This window comes from Coenobita brevimanus, chromosome 20, assembly GCF_032717465.1.
Source record: "Coenobita brevimanus isolate Jiangsu-jjx chromosome 20, ASM3271746v2, whole genome shotgun sequence".
Lineage (NCBI taxonomy): Eukaryota > Metazoa > Arthropoda > Malacostraca > Decapoda > Coenobitidae > Coenobita > Coenobita brevimanus.
This window is the reverse complement of record NC_136973.1, coordinates 2,083,707-2,107,500: the sequence shown is the minus strand read 5'-3', so window position 1 is coordinate 2,107,500 and position 23,794 is coordinate 2,083,707. Positions and strand designations below refer to the sequence as shown.

The following is a 23,794-nucleotide window of genomic DNA, read 5'->3' as shown; positions in this document are numbered from 1 at the left end:
GTTGAGAATATTTGGATTCTAACCGACCTAGATACATGCCCAAAGATTTCCCTACCTCTCCTGAAGACTCGTTTATTCCCGTGGACTTGGATGTCTTGCTGTTACCTCATCCTGGGCCGTTTATTTTTATTATTTAATCTTAATACCATCTTCTGTTTTTTGTATCATTATTTTCGACTTAGGTGGGATAAATTGCGCACAAGAGGATGTTAAGCCTCCGAAGCTGGGTATTAGTTTTATGTCACAACGATTTTACTGAAGCTTAGTAAAGGCTTCGTGTATTAAAGGGATTTATTATGGTTATATCTGACTTAGGCTTAAATAGTCTTCCCATAGCTGAACGAAATTTTGAAATGGCAAGAATATTTTGAAATACATACTTCCCGCCCCAGTGGTTTGATACGCCAAATAGAAATTTAAAATAGTAAGGAAGAGGTGCTGGTGGGCCTGGTTAGTCGACGGGAATACGAGCCTAAACTCTCTGCTAGTTTTGCGATAAGCCCTTTAAATCCGGCTGCGTAAGTGTTAGTTTATTCTTGATGTTTCCAGATTGTTCTATTCAGCTTAGCGGGTGCGTGGCTTGGATTATTTAAAAAAAAAATAACCATACCTATATATGGGGTGGCCCGAGGAGAACTGTTTAAGGGGGCGCTGGGGTTTCTCTTTGAATTTTGGGGTGGTCATTGGGGTGGCCAGACATATTTCATGGAAGGCCAGTATCAGCCCGGGCACCCTTATGTCCATGCCACTGCAAATCAGGAGAAACTTTTTTACAGCTGTCATTTAACACGTAACTAGCTAGTGGCTGTCCTGAGTAAAATGATCTGGTAACAACATATGTAAACCATCGGTACAAAAAGACGTCATTGGAATGAAGATATTTGGCCTCTGACCTTCCCATTTAGTCAGGGTTTCACTACCTCGCAGTTTAAATTTTCTACTTACCAGAGAGACACGAGTACACCCAGCCACACTACGATATGGGCATCATTTTCTACTTACACACCAACACAAAAGGCAACTTACAATCCATTTTGCTCTCAGTTTATTGCAGCTCCCCTAGAGACACGAGTGCATCTAGTCTACACTGTGGCTGGCACGAAACACAACGCACCGTACACTTCACATCAAAACATAGCCACCACAACCATCCAAAACCCCCCAGCCATACAGCATCCTTCACGAACCCCTGTCATTTATTCATCCCTCAGAGACTGTCCATCCTAGAGAGACAAGAGTGCACCTGGCCAGACTGTGCTGCGGCCATCACTCTTTGCTTCGTAAATTCCAAGACAGAATAAATTCAAACCAGTCCACTAACACACACACACACACACACACACACACACACACACACACAACACAAGCTCTCACCATAGCCTCAACAAAAGAGCTGTCTCTGGGAGCGTGCGGTTGAAATGGCCAGTTTCATGCCGTTGATCTCGCCCACGTCTATATGATGCTGGGACCACAACAACAACAACAACAGTAGCAACTTACTGCCCTATTCTCAGTGCCTTCGATTTCGCAGCACCATTTCTTTAGCGATTTACTGTCCAATACCCTCTTCTGTGTTACTAATCCACACTGTATTGATACTGAAAAGATTTTAATAAGTAGAATAAATCGCTAAGGAAGAGGCTTTACGGGATTCTAAGGCCACTCTGAATACGGGAGATTGTAAGCCTAGTTTGGGCATTCATAGAAAATATAATGTTGAATTTAATAAGGACTTTTATTTTAACTTCCTCTGTGTGGGTTTTTGGGAAGGGGGTCAATGGTGCAATGGTTAGCTCATATAGAAGAACTTGGGGTCAATTTTGGTGGCGGTTGGATTGGTAGACTCAGTTTCCTTTCATGCCTTGTTCACCTAGTAGTGTAAATTCTGCATGGAAATTGAGTACTGTAGGTTATATATATCAGGGGACAACTTAGACGTAGCGTAAACTGGAGTGCGCAAGTGTGGATGTATATGCGTATGAGGTGGGGTCGGGATTCTAGGGGCTTGAATGGCGAGTGAATGAGTGTGTGGCCCATTCAGTTAGGGCAGACTTTGATTAGTTTTCCCTATTGATAGTAGTAGTAGTTGTAGTAGCAGCAGCAGTAGTAGTAGTAGTAGTTGTAGTAGTAGTAAAAGGACGAGGAGGAGTGCTATTATTATTATTATTATTATTTTTATTATTATTATTATTTCCTCTAGACACTGTCTCACCCCATTCTAGATTGGGAAAAGAGATGTGGATGATATTGATGTTGATGATGACCTGTAAATTCACTTATATATTTTTCCCTCGGCTGCAGAGGTAGCCAATACAGTGGGTGTCTCTAACCATGTCACACGCTCACTCACTAAATCACTGTACTTGTTTGAAGGGTGAAATTTGGCACGTTGCAGCCGTAGAGTTTTGTGAACATTATTATTTCGCTTCCATTAATTTTTGCCGCATCCACAGGGGTTTAGGCCTTGTGGAGGGGTGGGGGATATTAGTGGTGTGTCTGGTGTGCGTCTGGGGTGTGTTTGACGTGTGTGTAGTGTGTGTGCATTTGGAGTGTTTGATGTGTGTGTGGTATGCATTTGGTGTTTGAGGTGTATGTGTAGTGTGCATTTGGGGTGTGTTTAAGATGTGTGTAGTGTGCATCTGGGGTGTGTTTAAGTTGTGTGTAGTGTGCATCGGGTGTGTGTGAATTATGTGTAGTGTGCATCTGAGGTGTGTTTGAGGTGTGTGCAGTGTGTGACTGGGGTGTGTTTTAGGTGTATGTACAGTAGTGTGCATCTGGGGTATGTTTAAGGTGTGTGTAGTGTGCATCTGGGGTGTGTTTGAGTTGTGTGTAGTGTTCATCTGGGGTGTGTTTGAGGTGGATGTAGTGTGTATCTGGGGTGTTTGAGGTGTGTGTAGTGTGCATCTGGGGTGTGTTTGAGTTGTGTGTAGTGTGCATCTGGGGTGTGTTTAAGGTGTGTGCAGTGTGTATTTGGGGTGTGTTTAAGGTGTGCGCAGTGTGCATCTGGGGTGTGTTTGAGGTGTGTCCAGTGTGTATCTGGGGTGTGTTTAAGGTGTGTGAAGTGTGCATCTGGTGTGTGTTTAAGATGTATGTGTAGTGTGCATCTGGGTGTGTTTGTGTGCAGTGTGCATCTGGGGTGTGTTTGAGGTGTGTGTAGCGTGTATCTGAGGTGTGTTTGAGGTGTGTGTAGTGTGCATGTGGGGTGTGTTTGAGGTGTGTGTGGTGTGCATGTGGGGTGTGTTTGAGGTGTGTGTAGTGTGCATGTGGGGTGTGTTTGAGGTTGTATAGTGTGCATGTGGGGTGTGTTTAAGGTGTGTGTAGTGTGTATCTGGGGTGTGTTTAAGGTGTGTATAATGTGCATCTGGGGTGTGTTTAAGGTGTGTATAATGTGCATCTGGGGTGTGTTTAAGGTGTGTGTAGTGTGCATCTGAGTTGTGTGTGAGTTATGTGTAGTGTGCATTTGGGGTGTGTTTAAGGTGTGTGTAGTGTGCATCTGGGTTGTGTGTGAGTTATGTGTAGTGTGCATTTGTGGTGTGTTTGAGTTGTGTGTAGTGTGCATCTGGGGTGTGTTTAAGGTGTGTGTAGTGTGCAGCTGGCGTGTTTGAAGGGTATATCCAAAGGTAAACAACACCTTTTGGGATGTGCTGGCATGGGTACGGTTATTAAAGGTGTCTTGTGTCTTGTTTAGCTTGTTCATCCAGACTTATTTAGCTTGGCAAGGGCTACTAGACCTGAAGGAATTGATCAAGGTAGCTTCTAACCCCATCACTGCCAAATGTCTCCCTTGAGCCAATGGAAATCGTGTGGTGACAGAAAGAACACGTTAAAAAATAATCTGATTGAAAGGGTTAACATTGTTGCTGTGGCCCAGGGTTCATCTGAATGGGAACCAGGTGGACTGCAGACTGAAATTAACCATGTGCAATTCACCATGCATCTTTTGAGAGATAGGGCGGGAGTTAAGGGACGTATGTATTACCGGGAAGTGAAGACATCCGGTTATATCGATGCCACCACGTGCAGTAGTCCCTCTCCAGCGCCACTGAATGGGATGCTGAAGAGGGGCACCTTCCAGTGGTGGCACTGATATTACTGGGCGGTGGAGCTGCCTGGCAAACTCGTACAGACACCTGTCGGTTACATCTTTCTCCCCCTAAAGGAGGCTGGTGGGCTGCAGGGGGATTATTCAGCCTTCCTTTACATTTGGTTCATGTCCAGATGAACCTGGGGTGAATTCGCCCCCATTTCCCCCCTTCAGATTGTATAAATTCTCCCCCCTGTTTCTGGAAGCCCCTCCTCATGTATATATATGTATTGTCGGACAGAGCTGGACCACTCCCACAACTGGATTAGTCGTGCGTGCATGACGTAAAGAATTAGCCTTCTTGATTGCTAGTCTAATCAGGCCTCCAGTCTGGCAGCACTTGGCCATCACTTGGACTGAAAGGAGTTAGGGATGAACTTTAGTTATGAGATTAGAATGATTCTCCTTGGTTACTAGTCAAATCGATCCTTCAGTCTTGTAACCTTAGTGTTGTGGTTGAGAGAGAGAGAGAGAGAGAGAGGGGGGGGTGGGGAGGGGAGGGGACTTCTATGGGGACTTGAGATCATTTTCATGTGTTTGACCAACTTTAAGAATTCTTGATGGATGGACTACACACTGGGGTATCATCATACGAAACCACAGCACTCCAAACAGCGCAGGTGATGAGAGGAATGATGAAAACAAAGAAACCAAGAATTCAAACGGAAGACATCCTCCCTCCCAAGTCGCCATTCCGATCCTCTGATAGACTGTGCTTTGTCACATGCGTCTTTGCTTATGTTACAGTATTGTTAACAGTGCAGAGGTAGAAAAGAGTTGATTTGCAAATGAACTTGAGTCATTAGAGAACTCGTTGTAAATTGATGGTCATAAATCTGTTTTAGCGAAGCGTAATTGAAAACCGAAGCCAAAATCCATCAGTTGCTGTGCATGTTGTTGTGCTGTAGTCATAGTTACCAACATAATCATAGCATTTTCTCTTCCATCTAACCGAGCATTCATTGGCAGATCCTTCAAATAAAATAGATCATAACTAAGAGAGAGTGAAACTGTACACACTAAATTATATGTGTAGTTGAAATTATTGCAATTCAATAAATATGTTATTTGGTTGGTAGTTGCTTGTTGTTTGTGTGTGTGTCAGGCAGGTGTGGTTGCGGAAATAGCGATGACTGAGCTTTAATTCAGCACTAAACTAAGGTAATTTGCCAATATTTGTTAGCTTGTTCATAATTACACTTGTGATAACTGGGTATGGTATTAGAGTGTACAATAACAGACTGCGTGCTGTTATGGAATGATACAGTGAATGGTACAAGCAGAGTCAATGTTTGTTTATTAGTGGGATGAATAAGAAAATCACGTGTTTTGAAAATAATGATATTTAGGAAGGCTGTGTGCTTTTTAATGCGGTTCTATATTTTTTTCCTACATGGTATACTGTATAGCTGAGTCTCATTATCACAGGAGTGGGCTTCAATTCAAAATTTGCTGAAAATCCTTGTTATTCATCACACACACTGTGGGAAATAGTAAGTTATCTTCCATTTTTATTTGTGTATTTAGTAATAGTGAAATTATGGAACTAAAATCTGAGCCTTAGTGCTGGAAAATTCAATACAGTAAATTTAAAGGTTTTGCAAATAGCCTAATTCTTTTTTGCCTTCCTCTTTTTTTTTTTTTTTTTTTTTTTTTTTTTTTTTTTATAAGGGAAGGGTCATCTTCAGACTTTTGTCACAAATGTTTTCCTTTATTTCCTTCTGGGACTTTGTGAATTGCATTTACCTACCTACCTATCTGCCTACCTACTTACCTACCGACCTACCTCAGACTTTTGTCACAAATGTTTTCCTGTATTGCCTGCTGGGACTTTGTGAATTGCACCCATGTACCTTCCTACTTACCTGTCTACCTACCTACCTATCTACTTACCTACCTACCAACCTACCTACCTACCTCATCTCTCAGACTTTTATCACAAATGTTTTCCTTTATTGCCTGATGGGACTTTGTGAATTACACCTACCTACCTACTTACCTACCTGCCTACCTACCTACCTACCTACCTACTTACCTACCTGCCTTCCTACCTACCTACCTACCTACCTACTTACCTACCTGCCTATCTACCTACCTGCCTACCTACCTACCTACCTACCTACTTACCTACCTGCCTACCTACCTACCTACCTACTTACCTACCTGCCTACCTATCTACCTACCTACCTATGTACCTGCCTGCCTACCTGCCTACCTACCCACCTACTTACCTATCTACCTTCTGACCTACTTACCTATCTACCTACCTACCTACCTACCTACCCACCCACCCACCTACCTTTGTATCTACCTACCTACCTATCTACCCAGCTACCTACCAACCTACCTACCTACCTACCTACCTACCTACCAACCTACCTATCTACCTTCCTACCTACCTATCCACCTACCTACCTACCTACCTACCAACCTACCTACCTACCTATCTACCTACCTACCTATCTACCTATAGTACCTACCCACCCACCTACCTACCTACCTACCTCATCTCTCAGACTTTTGTCACAAATGTTATCCTTTATTGCCTGCTGGGACTTTGTGAATTGCACCTACCTACCTACCTACTGACCTACCTACCTACCTACCTGCCTACCTACCTACCTACCTACCTACCTACCTGCCTACCTGCCCACCTACCTGGTATTTTTCTTTTTATCTGCAGATGAAGGGGAAGGAAACCTGGTTGTTGCTGGCAGTGCTGCTGTTATGTCCCCGATCTCAGGCGTCAGCGCTGACAGATTTTGTTCCTGTAGGATGCTTCTCTGTAGAGGGACACAGACCCACCTTTTTGTATCAGTCGTCAAGTCCCATGAGTGGAACAAGTGTAACAGCTTGTATTGATGAATGCCAATCAAAACTAATGAGATATGCAGGTCTCTTTGGTGGAGATCAATGTTACTGTAATGAGACATTGAAAGGCAGCCCGTCTGATCTCTGCACTACCCAGTGCTCAGCTGATGGTACACAAAAGTGTGGGGGTGAAGGTGCCATTAATGTATTTGAAACTGGTCAGGGTGTTTTAGGTCCTCCAGTTTCTCTTACTCAGGTTGACAGTCAGCCTTCCAGTTTACATATTAATTGGCAGCCACCAGCTGAAGGACTTTCAGAAATTTTGGAGTATCAGGTTTCAGCGATACCTGTGTTTACATATAGTGAGAGAGATGCACTGAGACCTTTGACATGGTCATTTTCGGCTGAGACTTCCAGAGCTGTGCTTCATGGTGTTCATCCAGGCACAAAGTATTCAGTGCGTGTGCAGGCAGCATCAACCAAAGGCTTGGGTTATCCTCAGACAAGAGAGATGTGGACCAAAGTTGGCAAACCCGAGACACCGGCTACACCGCAGATACTCACCCGCACCCCAACCACCATTACTGTGCAGTTGCAGCCTGTTCCACCAACCAGTGGCCCGATTACAGCTTATCAGGTTGTGGTCATAGATGAAACTGTCAATGTTGAGTTGCAGCCAGAACTATTGGAAGATGTTAAATCAGCAATGGAAGATGATATTCCATTTTATATCACTGCCCAGTTTTTAGCGGACAATTTCATGAGCACATTCACGGTTGGGGACACAAAGCATTACGGCAGATATTACAATGCTCCATTAAAAGAAGGACGAGATTATCACATTCTTCTTGGAGTTCTGAGCACACTTAATGAAACCAAATCTGCATATTCACCCTCAGTTCATGAGCAGCATGAGAGTTCAGTACTAAATTTTGGTGAGGTCATTAATAGGGAGTCACAGACAAGCATCCAGCTGGCCAATAATAAAAAAGTTATCTTAGGACTTTCTATAGCTATTGGACTCTGTGGCTTCCTTTTAGTAGTTTCAATAATTGTTTACATCGGACTAAGGCTCGTAGTTAAGAAGAATCGTCAGTCATCAGAAAATCAGGAGCTTGCAATTCACGCACAGCAGCCAAATCAAGACACAGAGAATGGGTATTTAGTCGGGGCTCACTACATAGATGAAGACACCCCGCCAACAGACTACTATCGTCAGCTGAAGGAGAAGGTTTGGATCATCCCTCACCAAGGACTTAACGTTGTTGGAGATATTGGCACCGGCAAGTTTGGAGATGTGAGAAAGGTAATTTTTTCTCTCTCTTTCTCTCTCTCTCTTTTAATACATAGTAATGTCTTTAAATTGTTAGTTTTTTGTTTCCAGAAGTGTATTACTAAGTTATTGAGCTTTTTTTTTTTTACCAGTAGTATTTAAGAATTAGGGTATATATTGACTATGCAGATTTTTTTTTTTTTTGTACCATTAAATACATGTAGAATGATATAAGCAGTTATCACGACAGTGTGGTTCTCTGATTGCTTGTTAGGGTTTTACAAGATCTTGATCATCTGATTTTATTTTTTATATGCCATAAAGCCAGGGTGAATGTTGTATGGTACCACTGATGGTGACTGTGATGGTTCCATATGTAAGAGGAAAGGTTGCTGAAGTGAGTGCAGAAATGGTTGTAGAACGGGTTTGTTGAGTTTTGTAGGAACAATAACAATACTGATTTAATTTTATGCTGTGCATTATCCTCTAGAAGCATTTAGTACTGAACAAAGGCAACCAGATCAGTGCCCTACTTCATCACATATAGGACAACACCCTGGGGGGCAGCTGTAAGACACAGATGCTACAAGAGTTTGATTGTATTACTTAAGAAATTCCCTTAGGCTCAGTAGATTAAACAAGAACAATCTTTCATCAGGGTGTGGTGCTGAATAAAGGCAACCAGATGAATGTTCTAGTCCAGCGCATAGAGGACGACACTCTGGGGGGCAGCCGAAAGACGCAGATGCTCAGAGAATTTGATGCTCATGTCCGCATTGGCTCACATCCACATGTCATCTCACTGGTGGGGTTGATGGAGGAGTTCAGTGTCATTTCAGTGGCCTTTGAGTACGAGACTGCCACTCTAAAGAACCAGTTAGTGGAGAGTCGAGCCGTCCAGCATTACCCTGTGTATGCCGAGAAGAATCGCAGGTTTTCCACTCTATTAGAATGCCAGGTAAGTTGAGTTAACAGTATATGAAACCCTATGTGACTGTTAACTATCTCCACATCTATCTTTACTTGGTGCTTGACTATCTTAACCTGTGTATTTTCTGACATTGACTAGTGCTGTCCAGCTTTAGCCCAAGTATGCTGAGAAGAATTGTGGGTTTTCCTCTCTGTTAGAATGCCAGGTGAGTTTAAATGTGTAGAACCTTTTTTCTTCTTAATTTATCAGCAATTTTTTCCGGCCATATTACAGTGTCTTATTATCTTGGGTTTTCCACTTGGACTGCCAGGTGAGTTGAATTTGAAATACAGTAGCTACCTATATCCAGACTGACATTATTTTATGTTTTTTTTTAACAGTTAGTGATTTCTAACAGTTTTTATATTTCTCTTTTGCCAATATAAATCTGTTTTCTGACATGATCATAGTATCACATTACCCTGTGTACGTGGAGGAAGTTTGCACATTTTGTACTCTCTTGGAATGCCAGGTGAGTAGAATTTGAAGGTATGTCAAACCATCTATTGTACAGTTGTCAGAACTCAACTATCTTTACTGTCTACCTTTATTTTTAGTTACCACACTTCATGTGACTTTGACAGGTGCTGCTCTTTATGGATCTTTATTTGACAGTTACCACTCTAAGTCTTTATTTGACAGTTACCACTCTATTTTTGTTTGACAGTTACCCACTCTTTAGGTAGCTTTTTGACAGTTGACTCTCTTTATGTAGCTCTAGTTGACAGTTAATAGCTACTCCCTGTCTTTAACAGACTGTTAAATAACTCACTTGAGGGATTTTTTGAGTGTCTGGCTAGTGTGTCAGTGTAATTATAATTTCTGGTGAAGCAATTAGGCACTGTACACTGTATGGGTAGTCTGATTTAGCTATGGTACTTGTCTGTATAGATTTTGCTGGCACTAGAACCTTTGAGCTAGCAGATGGAGGGTCTTGTAATAAAACCCACCATTTTCTGTGAAGATAGTTGAAAACTGTATTTACTTTAGACTCCAACTCTCTCCTTAATTCCCACATCAGGAGCCGCTGGTGGAAGACGGTGTCACACCATCACAGGTACCTTTGTATTTTATTGCTATTGGATCTGCACACTGAGGCCTGTTTTCATATCTGTGAAGGAGGCTCTCTGGCACATTTTCTTTACCGTAGTATTTCAGCATATGGCACACTGATAATCTCGTTTATGATGGGAAAGATTATGTCATCATTGAAAAGCTAAGATAATACACAAGAGAGTACTAAAGTGTAAGGAGCAAGATAAATGGCAAAGAAGGTGCTAGACAGCTTCCAGACCCCGCAAGAGTATGATCCTGATTGGTGAAGGCTGGGTGACACCATGAGCTTAGCAGGGTTATGATGATGGAGAAAATTAAAGAATTCATGGAGTTGCATGTAGTATTTTAACCCCCTGATTCTGGGTGACATCCTTTTTAGATTATTCTTGTTGCTGCCATACACTGTTTATTTAGTGTAGGAAAAGCCTTGTGTTTTGAAGCTGTTATTGAGGCTGCATATTGCCCCTCTCATTCCAAAGACCAAGCCTGAGGTGAGTAAAATTGTCTGGAGATGGCAAGAATAAAGTTAACAAGATGTCCCCCAAGCTAGGTGGGTTTAAGAGTTACAAGGAGTTGGTTATGCAGTTATTCCCACTGTAATATTATCACGTTTGCACTTAATGTACTGTATTATGATTTGAAAGTTCATAAGTGAAGCATAAACTTCACTGCTGCAAATGCAGTACGGTATTGATTATGTAATGCATCATCAAGTATAATAATGGGACAACAAAGCACTGCACTGCTAAAGTGTTATATACTGTATAAAATATAGTATTGTAATATAATAGAGAAATATTTATGTAATGGTTGTTATATTTGTACAGCCTATGGTACTTTTTCCATTTCCTGTTAATTTTGTTCTTGTCTTTCAGGCTATTGAAATTTTAATAGGTGTCTCCCGTGGGATGGACCACCTGGCATCCCACAGCGTGACTCATGGCCAGCTGTGTGCCAGGAATGTGGTCATTGTGGATGGCACTCGACCCAAAGTTACTGGCTTTGGTCTGATTCACTACCACAATGATCTTTATGTGCCAGACTACAAACGTTGGCATGCCATTGAGACACTGCGTAGCAGAGTGTTGTCCCCCCAAAGTGATGTCTGGTCATTTGGCTGTCTGATATGGGAAGTGTGTACATTAGGTGGCACTCCGTATGCTGAAGTGCGCACAGAAGAGGTGGCTGGGAGAGTGATGCGAGGGCTGCGGCTGCCACAACCCCAGTATGTTGGGGATGAATTGTACCAGCTCATGTTAAACTGCTGGCAGCATGACCCAGATGAACGTCCATCCTTCACTGAGCTGGAGGCCAGTCTTCAGCACTTGGCTTCGGAAGATATATCACCACATCTCCTGTTTTCACTGTACCCCTCATTCCAGTATCAGCAGTATGCTCCTCATCTTGAATTTATGGATTAATTTGCATGCCCATGTGATGGCAGTCATATTCTTTTAATCCTAGTATCTCTCCTGTCGGAAGTTCATCATTCCTTTGTTACTATAATGACCAAAACAGGTAACCAACAAGTTTTTGATAAGTTGCAATGAGACCTGTATAATTCTCCATGAAATCATGTGATGAAAGCTATGAAACTTAGTAATGTAACACTGAATTAGAGTGTTTACATTATATATATATATATATATATATATATATATATATATACAGTGCAGTGTATAAGTTTCCAAATAAGTAATGTATGCAAGTGCAATCTCGTTATCATCTGAAAACCTAAGCTAAGTACTTAATCTGATGAAGTAAACTATGAGAAATGATCATGTCGCTACAAATTAATGTGTCAAATGAAGCTGTTATATATATTCAGGACTGTAACACTGAGCAGATCAGTGTGACAGGACGAAGGATGATATAAGAGTGATGATTTTGTGTCTTCCTATTGACTCTCATGTTTCAGTTGTCATAGTCAATCAAGTTCAAGTTACAAAGAAGGGCGTGTGGCTTATTTTATTGTATGGTATCATATCCTGTGTTATTGGTAAGGTAAATCAGAGAAATTTCCAGGGACATTCTTTGTTCCTGTGGTGTTACATAGCAGTTCTGGTTAATGGTAACCTGTCAACTCATTTTTTTTTATATCATTGTTATCATCATCATCATTGTTGCATTCTGTTTTTTTATTATTACTTAAGTGTTTTTCGTGGCAGTAGCCTAACATCTCATTTTTATTTTATTACTTTAATGTTTTTCACTACAGTAACCCCTCATTTATATATTATTACTGAAGTTATTTTCACTACCATAATTTAGTGGGTTATTTTTTTATATTACTACTTAAATGTTCTTCACTGTGCTAGCCTAACCTCTCATTTTTTTAATTTGATAATTTCCTTAACATCTGTAGTGTAGCAAATTTTTTTTACATTATTACTGATTTGTTTTTAACTACGGATGGCTATCCATGAATTTTTGTTTATGATTATTTAATTGTTTCGGACTGCAGTGACTTAATGGGTCCCCATGCCTCTAAGGGGATAGTGTGGAAGTTACTGTTACTATTTTATGTTTTGTGCAAGATTTAGGTCACACTACAGGTTGATTTACTATTCTGAGACCCCAGAAAATTGTACTGATTTTCATCTTTAATGAACACGTGTAAGTGAAAGTTGGTTCTCACTTTCTTTTTTCGTTTACAGTAAGCCCACGATATAATGGACCCTCATTTTACGAATTTTGGTTTTAATGACCATCTTGACCTGATTGAACGTTATGATCACCTAACAAATCGTTTGGTAAAAGAATGGACGCACCAGAAACACCAACCACATACTGAGAGAGAGAGAGAGAGAGTTCTGCAGCCCGCAGAGTGCTGCATCAGCCTCTGGGTGACCAGCATCATGAGAGGAGCCATAAATACCTGTAGAGCATTTATTGACAAAAAGAGCCATTTAAACTTAGCTGTATGTTATTGTATACGACTGTACGGCTGAACAATGTTCTGTATTCAGCGAGTTTTGTTTGGTAAAAACCACGAGGCCTAGGAAATTTTCAAACAACATGGTGTTTAGCTTTAACGAACTATTGGCTTTAATGTCAGGGCTTTGGTACCAATTACAGTAGTTTGTTATATTGAGGGTGTTCTGTACAATTTTTCCTCATCAAATACCGAAAATGGTCTTCAGCATTTGAACATACTAGAAGCCACTGTACAATGCTGGCAAATGTTTGATTCAATATATCTTCTTGAATGGTTGTGGTCACCATGAAAATACAGAATGTTCTTCTAGTTCATCAAGTGTGCATGGCAGTGCCATGCTGATGGGAGAGAGACATTTCATTTTATGCAAATGTCTCCTTTTTAAAATTCATTGTTTTGGAGTTTATCAGATATATACAGTAAATGATTTACACAGGCTGAAGCATATAACTGCTGAGTGTCACTTGGATCAGTTCATTATTAGTGTATATATTATCATTAGTCTGGGGCCTGAGACTAGTAAATCACCTTTTATTTTATAGTGATTGTGTATTTTATGAGATTACAGCCTTTGCATCAAGTAATGAAACTCATAATATAGTTATTAACTTTACTTGAAAGCATTACAGATTATCGTTGCTCTTCCATTACAGTACCTGGCATATGCAGTCCCTATTTGAGTAATGCAGAATGTCCATGTATACTGCATAATTTTTACGTTCCACAAGTTACAGGTATATTGTAGCAGTTAATGGAGTTGTTACTTTCCAGAATTTTATAGTAGCACTTTGTTACCTATGGTCATTTACACTAGTGTAATTCTCAGTGATTGTTATTAAAGTTTATGCTTCTTTTTGTTCGTGGGTCCCCTGTTGCACTTGAATACTTTGGCCACTGTGCAACAGTTCTCTGATAACATGGAGGAGATGTAAAGGTGGGCCATTATGTTTTGTACTGATGTATTAACCGTACTGCCCTCATGCTATTTTTAGAGGCCCGATGAACAAGTGAGTTTAGATGTACCAGCTGGATGTGACCCGTAAGTGTCTCATTTCAAACAAAGATAGATTTGGGTTTATTGCTCATGTGATGCCACGAGGGGTGAGCAGCTGTTCACACCTTCTTGAAATGTCTATTTTGGAGTAGCTTAGCTATGGGTCCCTATGCTCTTGATGAGGGAATGCTGCGTTGGAGGATGGGTGGATTTTGTTGGTGACTGTTGAGGATGATGCAGATACGAGTAGTAATCGAAAAATAGCATTAATGTAAGGAAAAGGCATAAAGTATGTAGTACATTTTATCATCCTGCTTGATATTAAGCAGTGACAAGCTTCCAAGGACGTAAGTGCAGGTTTGTGCTTTAAAATTGCTTCCAAGACAGTTGTAAAACTTAAATTTTAATATTTAAGGTTATCAAGACAAGTGTAAATATAGTGTATATAGTATTTAGTCTATTAGGAGCTAACCCTTTCAGCCTGAAGAGGTATTTTTATGTTTTATCTTGCTGCCTTCAGATAATTTTATTCAGGTTAGGATAGATTTTACTCCTCACTTTAATTCATATACCTTAAATTGGCCGAGATTTTCCTCCATTTGCACCTTATTTCAAGTACCTCGGTATCAGAATAATACAACGCTATGGCTACATCCTTTCCATGCCCTTTTTTGCAACTGTCATCATAGTCTAATGTTACTCTCTTGTTACAAGTCAGTAAGCAAGATTAGAGTGAAAAGGGATGTTTGCTTGATTAGAGGGTGTAGGCAAAAAAATTGTCATCTCTCCTTCTTGAATGCTGAGCTATAGCAAGTGACTAACACTAGAATATGATGCTAGTGATGAGGAAGTGCTTTGAAAAGGATGTGCTGTAGAGCTAAAGTATTGTTTCACTCTTCCATTGAGTGGCGAGAAATCATCTGCAAAAGGACAAAAGTATCTGCCTAGTTAAAATGAATAATGTATAGTAGTGAGGGAGTTAATTAAAGCTATATTTAACCTGTTTCAAAACTCCCTAATAAAGTGCATTAAATTTCCTAAAGGTAGCAAAAATGAAGCTAAATATATGTTCTCAGACTGAAGGAGTTAAGAGTTAGTGTAAGAAGTGGTAGGTGTGTTACTGTGTTGTTGATTGTGTAGTTAATGTGTCTTTGAAGTTATTCAGAATTAATAATAGTCTACAACTAGTACTTGGAATGAAGGGACGCATTTTGTAAGAAGAAAAAGGAGAAATTTTTTTGCCAAAAATGAATACTGCAACTAGAAATAGAAAGATAATAATACAATCAACTCTTAGAATGAAGTGAATTATTTTATAAGAAGTGATAGAAGGAAATCAATTGTGCTGGAAATAAATAATGTAGTAAAAGTGTTAATATACAGCAACTAAAACTCATCACAAAGTACCGTACCCTATTTTTTGAGAGTTGGAAAAAAAGTCCCGAAAATAAGTTTTTAAATAGAATTAAAGATTGAGAACATTTTCATAAGAAATAAAAGAAGAAGAAGAAGAAAAAGATGACAACCATACTGAAAATACATGAGTGGAAATATAGTGATAGGAAGCCTGTGGACATGACATCACCAGCAGACAAGATTACCTTTTCTCTGGGAAATTCCTGTCGTTCCAGCAGCAGATCAAGGTTCGTTACTTATTATCGTATTTACATCTTAATCTCTTAAATCCAGTAACATACTTTTCCCCTTTGTTCGTGCTACTTAACTTCACACAGGAGGACTAATGCATACCTTCCATTCTTTCATTTACCACAGGAATCCTTTTCTGAACTGAATAAAATTGTCTGACAAGAACAAGATTACAAAACACATTATCAGAAGGAAGGGGGTGAAGTCTCTGGTTCCAAACAGTTTTCAGTAACTATTAGGATGTAATTTGATTGGTATAGTTTGTGTGATTAACTCCATTGATGATGTGTGAATGAATATCTGGCCTTTTCACCAGGCATGCTGTTAGATCCTCTGTTCCATTTCCCTGGGTATGCTGTTAGATCCTGTGGAAGCAGCAGTAACAATTACCAGTCATTCTGTTTTTGCATTTAACAGTTGGAGAGAATTTGTGATGGAGCAGCAATCTCAGCAAGGCTGAAAGGGTGGAGTCAGCTGAGAATGTCAAGAAAAAACGCTTAATGTTATTCCTCATCGTCAACACCGTGAAAGGAGTTAAGTCACAATTTTATGCCTTTAATGGCTGTTTCAGGTTTGTACATAAATCACTGTTCTCTTGGTGAACTGGATATGCATATTTATCAAGTTTAGATTCCTCTGGTCTTAAACATTAGGTCACAAAGTGGAATGCAAGCTTCAGATTTTTTATGATCGTTTTTGATGCCTGTGATGAAGGTGGAATATGTTTGGCCATCCTGCAAAATTGCTAACTGTATTCTTTAATGTTGGATGCAGGCTGATCACATCTATTAATCACAGTTGCTCCATAAGTATTAAAAAAAAAGAAAAAAAAAAAAGTCATGTATTCCATTTCATAATTTAAGGTTTAAGTGTGCAGCCCAAAGATTCAGTGTTCATTTGAATATGAGGAGTGTTGTAGGAGTTTTATACAGTACTATGCAAAACAATTAGCTGCATTTTTTTTTTTTTTTTTTTTTACACTAGAAAGTTATTTTTAACAAGTTTGGCTGTTGGTTCTCTAATGGGGTAAGATATAGGGTTGTACAATGGATTAAAAAAAATTATATATCACACAGGAGGGTTCTGATGTTACCAAAGTTGTCAAAGTAGCTCAGAATGTCCCAAGAAGATTGATATTTTATTAGCCAAATTTTTCTCAAACAGTACTGACTAGAAACTGTCATGAGCATCAGTAAATGCATCCTTGTAAAAACAAGTACCAACATGAGGTGGAATCATCAGGCATTTTGCAATAGTCATCATTTATGGTGTCAGATTATTTCAAGTGGAATGTGAACCAATACCGTTTTCATCCATTGTACAGTATTCCGAGTGGCTTTGGAGTTTCTGTAACACCTCTTCCTTAGTGGTTTATTCTGCATAATACACATCAGTATCCTCGTGAATGTTATTGATGCAAAGTACAGTATTAGTATATACACATTAAAATGATACTGTATAAAAAATATGCTCAAGGTGTCATATGCAAAATAAACTGCTGAGGAAGAGGTGTTATGAAGCCTTGTATGCCACGTAGAATACAAGATCCATAGACCATCATAATGTCACCTAGTTTGTCCCGTTTGAGTTGCCTCCAGCCTGTACCTCCTCTGTGCTTTAACATCTAATCAAAGTTGTCAAGTGTCATTCCTACCTAAGTGAAACCATCTTTTAGGTCTTATTTTGACTTGCAGACCTCACCAAGTACTGCTTAATCTATACTGTAGTTCTATTAATTTTGTACCTGTTATGTAGTTGGTCTGTATTCTTGTCAACTTGAGAGGCGTTGTAACACCTTTTCCTTATCAGTTTATATGTACCCTGATAGTGGAGAAGGATGCTTTCACATGGAGGCCTGGTTATACAAAGATCCATCAACTCCCTCCCTACCTCTGAAAGGATGGTGGACTGCCAGAGAAGGGCAACTTTAGCCTACAGCCCACTGGGTTCACATGTCAGATGAACCTGAGGCTACAACTACGTCTGTTACTACTATTGCTGTGCCTGTATTAAACCCTTCATTCCATTGATGTGTTTTATATTTTGTTACTGTATTGCTACCACTGGATTATTTTATTCAGGTTTAAAGAGAGATATCAAACTAGGGGAGTTACATAAGCCCTTCATTAACCCTGTCACTGCTTGAGATGTCTCTGGTATAAAATTATCTGGTGGTAACAAGAACAAAATAATAAGATATAAAGATACGTCATGAAACAGAAGGCGTTAAAAAAGATATGCAAGGGAATAATAATGTGTAATAGGGAAAATGAACAGTTAAGGAAAAAGTTCTCGCACATTTCCTGAGGTGACAGTAGCTTATCCCATAGTGTATAGATTGGATTTTAACTGGGGCTTCCTCTTGATAAATATTTTTGAGTGAGCAAGAGTAATTTTTGTGTACCATATTCATGTGCTTGCCAGGTGTTCATAATGTGTTGTGATTCTGGTCCCATACTTATGTTCATGTTAACCTGTTGCTCTGCAGAAATCTGGTCTCTTCATTGGGGTGCATCCTGAGATCATCTGTAGAGTTTAAGTTAAAGGATTGTATGAATTGTGAGAATGAGCAGCTATGTGTGTTTTAGAATCTGATCTCCTCATGTAGTTGTAGAGATTTTTTTCTCCTTTTTTTTTTTTAATCTCATAAAAATCATTCAGCATAAACTTCAATTTTGTGCATTCTGAAATTTGAACAAAGATTAATGCTGAAGAGCTGCCTGCATTGTGAGAATGAGCTGTTTGTGTTTTAGAATCTCATTTCTGTTTTGAGAGAGATATATATATTTTTTTTCAAGTTTTTTGTACAAATCATTCAGCACAAACCAGCTGGGGGCTTCCTGCCATCATTATTAAGAAGGATTATGCCTAAGGACTGTATGTGTTGTGGGAATGAACTGTGTGTGTTTGAGAATTGAATTTTCTTGTTTAGAAACAGGTTAGTTTTTATGATAGTCATACAAATAATTGACACAGCACATAATTAGACACTACCTGATATCTTTTTTAGAGGTTATGTTTAATAATTGTCTGTGTTTTGTGAGAAAGAGCTGTTGTGTGTTTTAGAATTTTATTTCCTTGTGTAGATTTTTTTTTTTTTTCTATAATTGGCACAAGACTTTGATTCAACTTTTTCACTTTAACACTGCTCTAATCTAGTCACATGATTTCTTACTCTTAATAGTTTAGTGTATGTTTAAATTACAGGTACAGTAATTCTCTGTAAATTAGAACAAACTATGCAGATTTATCTGCTGTACAGGTTTGCTGAGGTGCTGACAAGGAGCCTACACATGGTGGTGCTGTGCGTCCTGCATGGAGTAGCAGCAGCATCCACCCAGGAGTCAATCCTCTTTATATTTCCTTGCACCTTCACATGGGAAGGACTCTGGCCAGACCCTAGTGAGGTGTTGTCTGCTGCAAGGGGGCACTGGATCCCTGCATGGTGTATGTACTGTACTGTATGTGAAGGACACCCCCACAGAAGTACAGTCCTCCCTCGTATAACGTGGTATCCTATAACCAAAAAATATACAGTATACCATGGCGAGTTGTTGTGTGTCGGAGCTCAGATGACCCGCTGAAAGGCAAATGTCATGCTTGATGATGTCAGGTGAATGGTGCACTGTGATCGGTCGCATGAGTTACATCCATATACAGTATACCCCCATTGGCCGCTGGGGGCATCCTCCAGTGTTTTTTTTGGGTCTCCCGCCTCATGCTCGCATCTGAGGTAGGGTCTGGGGATGCCAGGGACAGCGAGTGTGGCCAGCAGAGCCAGTCAGGTTAGTAACCTAAACTTGTTTAATGTCTAGGAACCTTCCTTATGTATTTTTAATAACTTCCTGTGTATGAGTACCAGTGTGAATGTCAGTTGGGTGTTTTTTGGAGGGTTTGGGTGGGATTTGGAGTGAAAAGGGTGACTTTGGAAAATGTCCATTCTAGGTTAGCCCTTTATATTGGAAACATATAACGCAGAGAAGTGTACTGTGGCTTGCTGTCAGTCTACAGTAGCTGTGTTATACGAGGGTGGACTGTAGTTGCTTACCTGTGAGTGATAGGTCTGCTGACTCAGACAGATTGGGGTTGAACAACAACAACAGGTTTACTGTTTTTTTTTTTTTCTCCTGTGTATCTTTACACACCATATTTATGCTAGACATGATTTTGAGATGAAATGAGAATTACTGTATTTGTAGCTTGCACATACTGTACAGCAATTAATCCCAAATCCTTTGATAAGAAAAGTAGTTATAAGTTAGTAGTTTTTATAAGGTGGTAGTTTTAGCATTGTTTTATTACATTCCACTTGCCCTGTACATTTGCAGTACAGTAATATCTTTTTCAGTGTCTCACCATTCCAGCATTCCCTTTGTTTGGTCTTAATTGCTCTGGATTTGCATGTATTTTGTGTAATGTAGCAGTTTAACCAGCAAATGCATGGTAAGGTTGAAAAAGGTAAATCTGGAAAGGTACCCATATCTGTTAGGTTAGGACTTCAATATATATATATATATATATATATATAAATACTGGCCCCTGAATTCCTCTCTCTCTCTCTCTCTCTCTCTCTCTCCCTCCCTCTCTTTATATATATTTATTTTTTACAGGCCTGTGACCTGAAATAAGGAGACATATACTGTAGGGCTCATACTTTTGTAGCTGATGTTTAGTAAGTACAGTAACTATAAGAAGCAGCAAATGCAAGTAATTTTTATTAGATTTGGTACTTTAAGTGAATATAAAAGTAGATAAGTTGACCGAGATACAAAAATTATTCAGATATTACTTTGAATTTGCAATGGTAGGATAGTATGGTAAGTGTGTTTTTACAGTGTAAGTAGTTATAGAAAAACTAATTATATTTTATTTTATTATTTGTGCAGCTGGTAATTGACACACCTGGAGGTAGCTAGACATGTTCATTATGCAAGATAAAACTGTTAGTACATTATATAACTAATTTAGAGGTAATGATAGTTTGATATTCACAAAAGCAGCAGCTTTAATTTACTGATATGATGATACATACCATTGTGCAGAATTATAGTGCAATAGGGGTAAACAATACATGAAAATTCAGTACCAGTGTTTAATGATGTGTGTGCATATCAAACTTAACAGAAAAGAGCGAGTGGAAGTAAAATTAACAGCCTAAACCCCACACCCTGTCTGTTTGAGCTTGGAAATGGTTCCTCACTCAGAGTGTGGAACCAACTTGGTGGTGCCAGAACTGGAGTGCATAATAAAAAATCAAATAGCTTCATCCCATACCCACACACAATGGATGTGCCAGTTTCTGTCCCAATCAGATCGGGCATTCATACGATAGGGCTACAGCCTGAATTTTGACCATTGCCCAGAACCGTTTATCTTTACTCGATCTGCATCAGAACTAATAATTTCATCCCAGACCCACACACAGCATATGTGCCTTGCTTAACCTAAGTTTGACCAGGCATTGATGATATATTTTATTATGATAACACAGACCCCTACATAAACATAGATGCATACATAGGAACCAACACAGTCACAGTGGTTGCTCCTTTGGTATCACTTACAAGCGAGTATCATTGTGGAACTTTTCCCCACACATCCAGACTATCAAAGGCAGCTATGAGCCTTCTAATAGAACAAAATAAAAAAATCTCATAAGCGAAAACCAGTTCTGATAGACAGTTCACAGAAGACCAGGTGGATTTTTGTGAAGTATAACTTAGGAGGGGATGTGAGGGGAACTCTGAAAAGTTTCTGCCCCTTACCCAATTTTGCAGCCTGAATTAGTTACCAAAGGCACTAAGACACTAACATGGTAAACTGCATGTAAGGCACATCTAGTTACATGATACTATAAGCAGTATAATATGAGTTGACGTGTTTAATAAGAGTGGGCTTAGAGGAACTGTTTGAATTATTTAATACCTAAAGCATTATGATGCATTGTATGCTAATCATATATTTATTTGGCTTTACAGTGAGCGCATCCTTTATGTCTAGAATCAGAGACAAACTAGTTCCCCAAATCTGTTGTTTCTTGGATAATTTTGTGTGTTATCCTTTGACCATTATGAGTTGCTGTGAGCTCAGTTAAATTGTTCAAGGTCTGTTTGAGCATAGCATAGTAAAATTATCTGCCATTAGCCAAAGTAAAATGGAAACTAGGTAATTTGCAGTTAGATAGTTAACTAGTGCAAAAGCTACGTGTTAGGGAAAGAAAACCACACAGTAAACATTTCATATAGTACTGGAGCCTGAGTGCTGTCTTACATCTTGGCCCTAAGGACAAAGACTAGACAGGCAGATTTATTTTACTCTCTAACGAGTTACTTTACAGCATTAAAATTAGCTTTTTTCTTACTCTATTCAGTCTGGTTATATATTTTGTAGTTTGTTCTAGCTGCTACCAGATGTATATATTCTCTATGGGAGAGATTTTACAAACAGGAGTGGATAGATGTAGCCTTCATTAACTCCATCAGTACAATGGGTCTTTCCGAAGTTGAGTAAAATCACATATAGGCAGCAGAAGTGAAATATAAGACTGAATGGGTTAATCTCTGAATATGCTAACAACTGGTAACAACTAATACCACATTTTTTAAGTGTAATAAATGGGTTAATCTCTGGATACACTAACTGGTGAAAACTAATACCACATTTTTAAAGTGAAATAAAATGACATCACACAGTTTAAAGCTTAGGTTACCATTACTGTAGAGTATTGTTAAGTGTACTTAGTAATAAGGAGACTTAAAGCATCATATTACTTACATAAGTTTTTATACAGGTGGCAGAACTTGATTGCATATGACCCATATGTTTCATGTAGAATGAGTGTAATAACAAATACAGTAAGATCATATGTACTTAACCTCTTTACTCCAGTGATGTTTCCTTCATTTTATTCTTGCTACATCCAGACAATTTTGTTTAGAATAGGAGGGACTTTTCAAACTGGAGAGGTTAGATATAGCCGTCGTTAATGACTTCAGCTCAAAAAGTCTGTCGTAAAGTGATAACAATCATCAGGCAGCAGGAAAAATAAACTGAAAAACATCACTAAACCAAAGTGGTTCAACTGACTGAAGTGTCCAGTGTGTCAGTATTAGAAGCATAAGTTTACCCAATCAGTATTTTTAAAGTTGGTTAGTTAAACTTCTAGGTCTTACTGTACTGTATGTGCATGGCATAGACTGGTTGTGAGAAATTGCATGTACTGTACAGTGCCAGAGGATAAGTTAATAGATAATGGTGCAGTGTTGCTCCTTGTAGACAAAAGCTGGCATAATTGTGTATAGTTAAGAGTAAATTGGCACCATCAGTCCAAGTTGTGGAATTAGTGGAGCTGTTGTCATAAAATACTGTAGACATGGGTTTCAGTATATTACTGTACTGTAGTTCTTGTATATCAGATGGGCAGAATAAAGTTTTTTCTAATGTTTTGTTTTCAGTTACATTGCAGGTGAAGGAGAGGGACATCTTCACATGATGGTACTGCTACAACTAAACTGCCGATTAGTTATAGCCATCCCACAGGTTTGACTATCCCCCAAAAGTAGGTTGGTGGTCTACAGGAGAAGGACAGCTTCAGCCTGTAGTCTGCCATGTTGATAATCAGATGACCCTTGGGCCATAATAACAAAAACAACTGTTACATTACTTGTTTTTAACTTGGTTGCCCATGACCCTTGAGTACTTCCCCCAAAATGGGACAGTTCTTTGATGCATGTAGGAAGATCAGGGGTGGCCCTTCATGCTGGATACTGATGTAGTGCATTAGTGCTGTTGCCCTAGACTCATACACTTTTTAGAAACCTGATGGTCTAAGTTAAAGTATTCTATTTGGAAGTTGCCCATGAGGGTTTACATCTGAAGGGTAGTTGGGGATTATTTCTCAAGTAATGTCACTGACAGGTAAGCAATTGTGTCACTCTCCTTAACTGTGTACAAAGAGTAGCCCAGCGTTCCTGTTGGGGCAATAAAGGACTGGATGTCTAATAGGTAAATAGATGGTGAAT

At 39.4% G+C, this 23,794-nt stretch overlaps 2 protein-coding genes across 2 annotated transcripts in view; both read left to right on the top strand.

The window, feature by feature from the left end:
* CDase (neutral ceramidase) overlaps positions 1-114 on the top strand; it is a 37,958-nt gene extending 37,844 nt beyond the window's left edge. Inside the window, exon 14 of the mRNA XM_080266446.1 lies at positions 1-114. This exon is cut by the window's left edge and continues 77 nt beyond it. Within this exon, the coding sequence (XP_080122572.1) occupies positions 1-22 (22 nt within the window). The 3' untranslated portion in view covers positions 23-114.
* A 6,653-nt stretch (positions 115-6,767) lies between these two features.
* Positions 6,768-11,615, top strand: Wsck (tyrosine-protein kinase Wsck). Its single transcript, XM_080266302.1, has 3 exons — positions 6,768-8,201; positions 8,827-9,126; positions 11,070-11,615. The coding sequence occupies exons 1-3, from the start codon at positions 6,768-6,770 to the stop codon at positions 11,613-11,615; spliced, it is 2,280 nt and encodes a 759-aa protein (XP_080122428.1).
* The last annotated feature ends 12,179 nt before the right edge of the window (positions 11,616-23,794 follow it).